This window comes from Arabidopsis lyrata (genome assembly GCF_000004255.2).
Source record: "Arabidopsis lyrata subsp. lyrata unplaced genomic scaffold ARALYscaffold_2, whole genome shotgun sequence".
In the NCBI taxonomy this organism is placed as follows: Eukaryota; Viridiplantae; Streptophyta; class Magnoliopsida; order Brassicales; family Brassicaceae; genus Arabidopsis; species Arabidopsis lyrata.
This window is the reverse complement of record NW_003302554.1, coordinates 15,516,177-15,524,727: the sequence shown is the minus strand read 5'-3', so window position 1 is coordinate 15,524,727 and position 8,551 is coordinate 15,516,177. Positions and strand designations below refer to the sequence as shown.

At 38.4% G+C, this 8,551-nt stretch overlaps 4 protein-coding genes across 8 annotated transcripts; 2 read left to right on the top strand and 2 right to left on the bottom strand.

Annotated features, from left to right (window-relative positions):
• On the bottom strand, positions 1–957 carry LOC9324952. The gene is made up of 2 exons (XM_002887400.2): positions 844–957; positions 1–587 (listed from the first exon to the last, which is right to left on the bottom strand). The coding sequence occupies exons 1-2, from the start codon at positions 863–865 to the stop codon at positions 346–348; spliced, it is 264 nt and encodes an 87-aa protein (XP_002887446.1). The 5' UTR covers positions 866–957; the 3' UTR covers positions 1–345.
• A 169-nt stretch (positions 958–1,126) lies between these two features.
• On the top strand, positions 1,127–2,786 carry LOC9324951 (probable cinnamyl alcohol dehydrogenase 1). Its single transcript, XM_002888842.2, has 5 exons — positions 1,127–1,413; positions 1,482–1,709; positions 1,842–2,127; positions 2,212–2,362; positions 2,445–2,786. Exons 1-5 carry the CDS (start codon positions 1,208–1,210, stop codon positions 2,639–2,641), a joined length of 1,068 nt encoding a protein of 355 aa, XP_002888888.1. The 5' UTR covers positions 1,127–1,207; the 3' UTR covers positions 2,642–2,786.
• A 123-nt stretch (positions 2,787–2,909) lies between these two features.
• On the top strand, positions 2,910–5,408 carry LOC9323510 (protein IQ-DOMAIN 1). The gene is made up of 5 exons (XM_002888841.2): positions 2,910–3,467; positions 3,568–3,822; positions 4,051–4,272; positions 4,357–4,470; positions 4,558–5,408. The coding sequence occupies exons 1-5, from the start codon at positions 3,402–3,404 to the stop codon at positions 5,143–5,145; spliced, it is 1,245 nt and encodes a 414-aa protein (XP_002888887.1). The 5' UTR covers positions 2,910–3,401; the 3' UTR covers positions 5,146–5,408.
• On the bottom strand, positions 5,364–8,524 carry LOC9323509 (developmentally-regulated G-protein 2). 5 transcript variants are annotated; one of them, XM_021010293.1, is made up of 12 exons: positions 8,324–8,524; positions 8,002–8,130; positions 7,817–7,884; positions 7,568–7,644; positions 7,292–7,472; positions 7,125–7,181; positions 6,952–7,026; positions 6,622–6,741; positions 6,285–6,455; positions 6,007–6,120; positions 5,691–5,861; positions 5,364–5,608 (listed from the first exon to the last, which is right to left on the bottom strand). In XM_021010293.1, the coding sequence occupies exons 2-12, from the start codon at positions 8,069–8,071 to the stop codon at positions 5,513–5,515; spliced, it is 1,200 nt and encodes a 399-aa protein (XP_020865952.1). In that variant the 5' UTR covers positions 8,072–8,130; positions 8,324–8,524; the 3' UTR covers positions 5,364–5,512. The 5 variants fall into 5 exon arrangements, with proteins under 5 accessions (XP_020865952.1, XP_020865951.1, XP_020865953.1 ...); XM_021010292.1 differs by having other exon boundaries at positions 8,396–8,524; XM_021010294.1 differs by having other exon boundaries at positions 8,002–8,125; positions 8,396–8,524.
• Positions 8,525–8,551: the final 27 nt, after the last annotated feature.

The following is an 8,551-nucleotide window of genomic DNA, read 5'->3' as shown; positions in this document are numbered from 1 at the left end:
TTCACCACCACCTCACAAACCCGTGAGAGACATCAATTCAAATAAAGTTACAAAACAGAGTACAATGACTAAGAAACTCGGTTTACTTCAAACCGGCAAAACTCCTCTTTCCTTATAAGTCCTAAACCAGACTTCACCTTATTGACCATCTGTTAGACCAACGACTTATAACGATCTCAATTCGAATTCACAGAAATTATGACATTTGCAAATGTCATGAACTAATGAAGATTATTAGAGGTCCAACATTCTGATACGATTCATTACACGAAACTGGGTTTATCTAGATCTTCTTCTCACTTGTGCATGAACATATATACACTCAAACACAGATATAATGAAAGTTCACTTCTTTGAAGAACGCTTGGGAGTAACAGCATTAAAGATGGCTTCGATCTCTTCTTTGACTCGTTGAAAGAAACCAGGTCCCTTCACAAAATCAATTGGAGTGTTCTGATCAATATCGTCACTTGTTCCATGAGTCTCTTTGTGATGGTGACGACTCTTCGACTTTTCATGATGACCCATTGCTTCTGTTTCTTCTTTGACTCGTTCAAACACTTTAGGCGATTTCACCTTCTTCTCCTCTATGAAACCCAACAATAGAAAAAGGGTTTGGATTCGTTATTCCATAAGAGAAAAAACAGAGCAACGAATCAAAAACGGACCTATATTGTTTCTTTAGAAAATTTTCCGATCAAAACCATCCAATAATAGACGCGTAAATTTGATAGTGAATTTGAGGAAACAAACATAATTTTGAACAAAAAATCTTCCTTTTCACACGAGAAGCGCGGTGAAATTAAAGAAATGCGTAAACCCATGATCGTTGATTGTGAGTACCTGATCGGTTTTGATCCGCCATCGATGGTTCTTGTTCTCGATCTTGCAGCTTTCTTCTATTTTTGGTTCCTGATTCGGTGGCGTTTGCGTAAGATGTAAAAGGAGTCTTTACAATATAATAAACCAAAATCGAATTCAACTTATTGGACTTTAAATGGGCCTTTTTGGGTTATAATGGGCTTCTTTGTTTGTAAGTGAGTCCAACAAAAAAAAAAAAACCAAAACCCCCCATGACCAGTTTGGGAATTGAGTCACTACAAAAGCAAAAAGATTGCTCTGTTTTGGTTTTGGATCAGATCAATCAACACAAATCAAAAACGATACACGACTCTTGATTAGGTAATCGAGAAATTGAAAATCGCCAATGAGTTCTTCAGAGACTGGGGAAAACGAGTGCATGTGTTGGGCGGCAAAAGATCCATCTGGTCTTCTTTCTCCTCACAAATTCACTCGCAGGTCTGTTACAAGTGACGATGTTTCACTCAAAATCACTCATTGTGGAGTGTGTTACGCTGATGTTATCTGGACTAGAAACCAACATGGAGACTCTAAGTACCCTTTGGTTCCTGGGTATGTTTTAAAAAACCAAACTTTACACCTTACTAGTGGAATTGATATTCATTTGTTTTCCTCTTAAGGCATGAGATTGCTGGAATAGTGACTAAGGTTGGGCCTAATGTTCAACGATTCAAAGTTGGAGACCATGTTGGTGTTGGAACGTATGTTAACTCCTGCAGGGAGTGTGAATATTGTAACGACGGACAAGAAGTTAATTGTGCAAAAGGAGTTTTTACTTTCAATGGTATCGATCATGATGGCTCTGTTACTAAAGGAGGCTACTCCAGCCACATTGTTGTTCATGAGAGGTTAGTATCTGCTTTCCTCTCTTTCCATTTCATACTTTTGAAACTTGTGAATGAGTTTTTAAGTATTGAAGGGAAGCAAATGATTTCTGAGTACTAGTTTTTTTCCTGTGTTTTAATTATTGATTACAATAGGTACTGCTACAAGATACCTGTGGACTATCCCTTGGAATCAGCTGCACCATTACTCTGTGCTGGAATCACGGTTTTTGCGCCTATGATGCGTCACAATATGAATCAACCTGGTAAATCTCTTGGGGTGATTGGGCTAGGTGGTCTTGGGCACATGGCAGTTAAATTTGGCAAGGCTTTTGGACTTAGTGTTACGGTTTTTAGCACCAGCATTTCCAAGAAAGAGGAAGCTTTGAATCTGCTGGGAGCTGAGAATTTTGTTATCTCGTCTGACCATGATCAGATGAAGGTAGTAAAATAAGTTTTAATATCTTTGTGATCGTCAGGAATGGAACCAGAAACTTAACTTGTGAATCTACATTTTTACTTGCAGGCACTAGCGAAATCTCTAGACTTTATCATTGATACAGCATCTGGTGATCACGCGTTTGATCCTTACATGTCTCTCTTGAAGATTGCTGGAACTTATGTCCTGGTTGGTTTCCCAAGTGAAATTAAAATCAGTCCTGCCAATCTCAATCTTGGTATGCAACTCAAAAAGTCTTATAATCAGTCCTGCCATTTCTTACATACTCTAAGATACTGAAACCAAAGATGTTTGGACAGGTATGAGAATGCTCGCGGGAAGTGTAACCGGGGGTACCAAAATAACACAGGAAATGATAGATTTCTGTGCAGCTCATAAGATTTACCCAAACATAGAGGTAATTCCTATTCAGAATATAAACGAAGCTCTCGAAAGAGTGGTGAAGAAGGACATCAAGTATCGTTTCGTGATTGACATCAAGAACTCCCTGAACTGAATGAGCTGCGAAGAAATGACGAATCCTTGTCTCATTTAGAGGCATCTCTGAAAGTCAATAAATCTAATAACTAAAAAACTTGTATCTTTGAGCCTGTAATAGAATAATACACACTGCTACAATCTTTATTTGTTCTCTTGTCCTTTTTTTCATTAGTAAAGTAAATAAATGAAGATTACTGAGAATAAGTTACTCATAAACTTGGTAATAAGAAGACCCTATGGAGAGTTCTACATTAAAAATTCCCAAATGGACTTTTTAATTGCTTACAAAGAGTTACGGGGTGGAAAACTAAGAAACAAGAAATAAGGTGGTCATTTCATAATTATTTATATAAATGTACCTAACGCAAATTAAGGAAGATTATAATCACGCGAGGCATGAGAGATGAATTATTTCTTTTTCCAATGTTTTATGAGTCATTTATTTATGACGACGAAAGCGAAATGTCAATGAATAATGTTACCGTTAAATTAAAAAAAATATTAAATGTTTTATATTCCTTGCTTCACCAAAATTTCAAATTTCAAACGCTTCGCTTCTTTTAACAATTGCAAACCTTTTTTGTCTGCATCATTCTTCAGGCCACCAAAATTCCCAGAAACTTTCTCTCTCTTTTTCTTCTTCTTCTTCCCCTCTCGAGATTTTTTACTTATAAATTCTCGAATCGACCTTTCTCCGCCGGATCTGATTCCAAAACCAGTGAAAGTCTCCAACTTTATTACGGTTTTTGAAGAACAAAGGTTTCAAATTTGAGCAAATGGGTGGCTCTGGAAATTGGATTAAATCTCTGATAAGTAACAAAAAACCCATCACTGATGATCAAGTAAATCTCGAAAAAGCTCTCTTCTTTACACTTGATCGATCTCTGTTCATCTCTCAGTGATCTCTGTTCATCTCTCAGTAACTGATTCTTTTGGTCGCAGGAGAAGAATATCAAGAAGAAATGGAAACTATGGAGGACTTCATCAGAAGGCTTGATTTCTTCTTCAAAAGGTTTCAAGAGCCGTGGTGGTAGTTATGGAACTCCTTCGTTGGGTTCAGACCCGCCGTCTTTCTCTGCTGACGAGTCTTTCACGGCGGCTGTTGCTGCAGTCATCAGAGCTCCGCCGAAAGATTTCTTTCTTGTTAAACGAGAATGGGCTGCTACACGGATTCAGGCTGCTTTTCGAGCTTTCCTGGTTTGCGACTTTAACCACTATTACTGATAAGCTCTTTGGTTTAGTGAACTATTCATTGGTTTTAACATTAGATTTAGAGATATGATTGTATATGGAACATAAAAGTACTAAAGGATCAACCTTCAACAATTAATGGATCCTTAAACTAAGTCAATTCATTTGAGCACTTCGTTTGATTTCTTCCCTGTAGCTTTTTGTGGTCAATCTTTTAATGGATGCATTTTACAGGCAAGACAAGCGCTGAGAGCTCTGAAGGCGGTGGTGAGGATTCAGGCGATATTCCGTGGTAGACAAGTCCGGAAACAAGCAGATGTGACACTAAGGTGTATGCAAGCTCTTGTTCGAGTCCAAGCTCGGGTACGAGCTCATTGCAATAGGGGGCCTTCAGATGGACTGGAGTTGCAGAAGCCATCTGATCAACAAAAAGATGATCCGGCCAAACAGGCTGAGGTAATGATTATCAGATATGAATTGGGATAAAATGGGACTCGTGGGTGACTAAATGTAAATATTTTGCAATGATGTGTTGTTCAGAAGGGTTGGTGTGATAGCCCGGGAAGTATAAATGAAGTGAGAACAAAGCTGCAAATGAGGCAAGAAGGAGCAATCAAGAGGGAGAGAGCTATGGTATATGCCTTGACACATCAGGTAATGGGATTCATAACTAGAATCAAATTTTTGAGGATTTACTCTCTCAGAGCATTTGTGTTCATTGAGTTTCTCATATTTTGACAGCCGAGGACGTGTCCAAGTCCGGCCAAGGCGAACAAGCAAGGGAGTGTTAAAAAGAGTAATGGGTCGTGCAAGAGCAGTCCAGGTTGGAATTGGCTTGACCGATGGGTTGCAGACAGGCCATGGGAAGGTCGGTTGATGGAAGGTCCTACGAACTCATCAGAGAATGCAAGGAAAAGTGAGAGCAGTGTGTCTGAACATGACACAGTTCAGGTCAGGAAGAACAATCTAACAACCAGAGTTTTGGTTAGACCTCCTCCAATGTCATCGTCTGCTACGAGTTCTGAGTCTTCGTCAACATCTCAATCCCCAGTTCCCTTCTCGGGAAGTTTCCTTGAGGAAGGAGGGTACTACAGAAAGCCGAGCTACATGAGCCTGACACAATCTATTAAAGCTAAGCAGAGACGATCAGGGTCTTCATCCTCTTGTTCCAAAACACCGTTTGAGAAGAAACAGTCAATGTCTTACAACGGAGATGTAAATGTAAGGCGTAGTGCTGGTTCGGATCCATTGAGCAACCAGTGTACTGATTTATACCCACCAGCTCAAGTAACAGGTAGACATATGTGGGCAAAGAGCCAGAGAGGCTAAGTAATCATGCCTTCAATCATCTCAACAGCTTGTTGGTCCCATGAAACACATACCCGGAATATAGATACAGAAGCAACTTCTGTGTATCTTTTTACATATGAATGTTAAGGAATTAGTTTCGAGACTACAAATGTCGTTATTTGGCACTTGGATCATCAATCGTTTACTTCTCATATTTCCTGAAACAATCTGTTCCTAGCTCTTGTCAACATGAAATCAAGACAGGAATGCCTTTTTATAGACTAATAACAGAGTTTACAGTAGATATTGGCACTAACAAGTATCGCTTTCCATTTATTCTTCTAGTTATGGTTTTAATACACATAAGGTCTGTCTTACTTGGGAAAATTCAGGATGAGCAACTGTCTTATTGCTTTAGTGGAGCTTTCTTCTCACGGTCTGCAATTCTAGCAGGCGCGTTTGAGTGTGACTTGAACCGTCCCCTTCCTCCTTCTTCTCTCACCTGAAATTCCGACAAGCATCAACATTTGATGTAGCATTCTCATCATGAGACAGAGATCAGACAATAGTTTACGCTTCTGTACCTTCTTCTTGACGATTTGAACAACATCTTCATCCTCAAGATGATGAGAAAGACCACAGTGTTGAGGGTAGTGCCTAGCGCTTGTGCCCCAAACCAGTGCATACTTCATATCCTTCACCAGAGTTCTGTGGACGTGGTTACAGAAATCTTCAACTGTGCAGCCACCTCTATCCTGAGGAGTAACACATGGAAATCAAATATTACTGCCACAGATGTTATTGTGAAGTACAAACATGAAAAATCATATCTGTAAATTCTTATTTATACAAAAGAAGCCTAAAAATCAGCAAGAAAAGTGTTGAGGGTATTATACTTACAGCTGAGAGGACAAAGGGTTCATCGAAATCTGGTTGTTGGCTTTGAGGCTTTGAGTAAACTCTCACAAGTCCCATTTCGTCCCACATTCTTGCAAGTAGTCTGTCTAAGTTTAGCTGTTTCAAGTAACACCATCATTTACCATTAATAGACCAGAGTCTTCCAGTATATATATTCACAAGTTTCAGTCTATACAGGAATCAAACCATTATGAAGAAGCTAGAACTGCACTGGATAGGATTTTTATTTAGACAATACTCTTCAAAATTAAAGAACTTGCCTTTAGATTGCAGCTAATAACAATAGAATTTGGCTGCCGTGCTAGCCTATCAACATCATCGATTCCAACAACATCTATTTTGTTGTAGACATATACACATTTGATGTATTTGCGGTTGCCTTCAATGACATCAATAAAGTCATCCACCGTAGCATCCTCACGAAATAGAACCTGCAATTTTTATATTACTAAACCCATTACATATCTCTCAACAAAGCAGCAAAATAAAATGATTTAAAGTTTTTATAGTTCTACTTCTAACTTGCGGACAAGAGAGACACGGAATGACTCTTTTTCAAGGCTGAATAAAAACAAGATTAAAGATGGACTTAAGTACCTCAGCATTGTGAATCTTGTATTCATGCAGAATTTGATAACAGAGCTTCTCATCAATGCGAGTCAAGGGTGCGGTAGTGTTAAAAGAAATCCCACCAGTCTTCTTCTTCTTAAAGTATATCTGTTACAATAAAGAAAGCAAAACACCACTAAATGGGATTACATCAAGCTGGACCTGGTGTAGCAGTTTCTAAAAAGGCAAGCCTTTGCTGAATAACAGAAGATGGATTGTGGGTTTTAAGAGTTAAGATATAAAACAGAAAGCAAGCAGATAAAGTAAAAGAGAATTAAGAGTTTAGAAAGGGATACCATTGATAAATATGAGCTTTACCTGTGGAGGTCTTTTGTTTAGACGCAGACCCACTGCTTCAAGCTCCTTAGTCAGTATTTGCCTGTGACCTTGACTCTAAAACGATTTTGGAAGAAGAAATAGTGAGATTAAAATAGCAAAGCGAAAAAAAGACAGAACCAGCACACTATGGAAATCTAAACCATAGCTCTTACTTTTGAGGCATCAAGAACCATCAACACAAGGTCTGAAGACTTTGCAACAGCAATAACCTGAGATACATACAGGTTCCATCTAAGTTCATTTCATAGCATTCCTTAACGTTTTGAGGAAAAAAAGGGTACAAAGGAGTAAGAAGGATAAGAATCAATTGGATTTAAACCTGCCTTCCTCGTCCCTTTCCTTCTGAAGCACCTTCAATAATTCCAGGAAGATCAAGCAACTGAATTTTGGTGTCATTGTAGTGAATTACTCCAGGGATGCATGTAAGCGTTGTAAATTCATATGAGGCTGCTTCAGAATGTGTGCCGGTTAACATTGTCAAAAGCGTGGACTTTCCAACACTGCAAATCACAGCCACAAACCCAAATTTACCCAAGTGAGGACTCTAAAATACAGATACATGAATTTGTGCTGAGTAGAGCATTTCAAGATGGACCTTGGAAAGCCTATAAGTGCAACACGTCCATGACCATACTTTGTAACTTCAAAACCATCCCCACCTCCACTAGAACCCTGTTAGGTAGATTGGAATACATTTACAAGAAAATCAGAAATGAAAAAGAATATAGAAGTTTGTACACTATAGCTATAGCCATCCTAAACATGCCTAGTAACAGGATCCAAACATAATGCACACAGACAATAGTGGTTGACAAACTATTTCATAAGAAGTAAGTTGCATTACTTTTGGAGGCTCTAAGAGTTGTGTTCTGAGCTTTGCAATCTTTGCCTTGAGCTGACCAAGATGATACTCTGTCCATCAAATGTAACAATATTTTCATTTCTTCTGCTTTTGTTTCAAAAATATATGAAAATCAATGATGACTCTCATGTCTATACATCTATACGTTATATAATGTAAAAAGAAACCTGTAGCTTTATTCTTCTGCGTCCGAGCCATCTCGGCCTCAATCTCTTTAATCCTTTCCACGATTCCCATTTTTCTTTCAGACTTTACTACTCGATTTCTGGAGATAGGTGAGGACTGAGGTATCTTCACTAGTTTCAGTTTCAGCATTAAAAAAAAAAACCAACAACAATCAGACAAATATTTAAAAGGCAAAATCATGAAATCACCAATTAATCATTAACTCAAAAAGACACAATCTTTAAACTAATGCAAAAGGGAGATGTATCATCTGAAGGATCAAGCTTTTAATTAACTAAAATTCTGAAAGAAGTAACCTCTCACCTCTTTGGCGTTGATTATCTACCCATCAAAAAAGTTTGAAATTCAGATTACATACGAAACTATGCAACTTACCCTTACATATGACTCTTGGTAGTAACAGAGCTATGTGTTCGAAAATTTAGCGGAAAACAACATAAAAAAGTGAAGTTTTTGCATGAAAAGAAGGGAACTTTGATGAGTGTGATTAGGGGATGGTTCTAGAGAAAGCGAGAAGGACACATGTGTGGG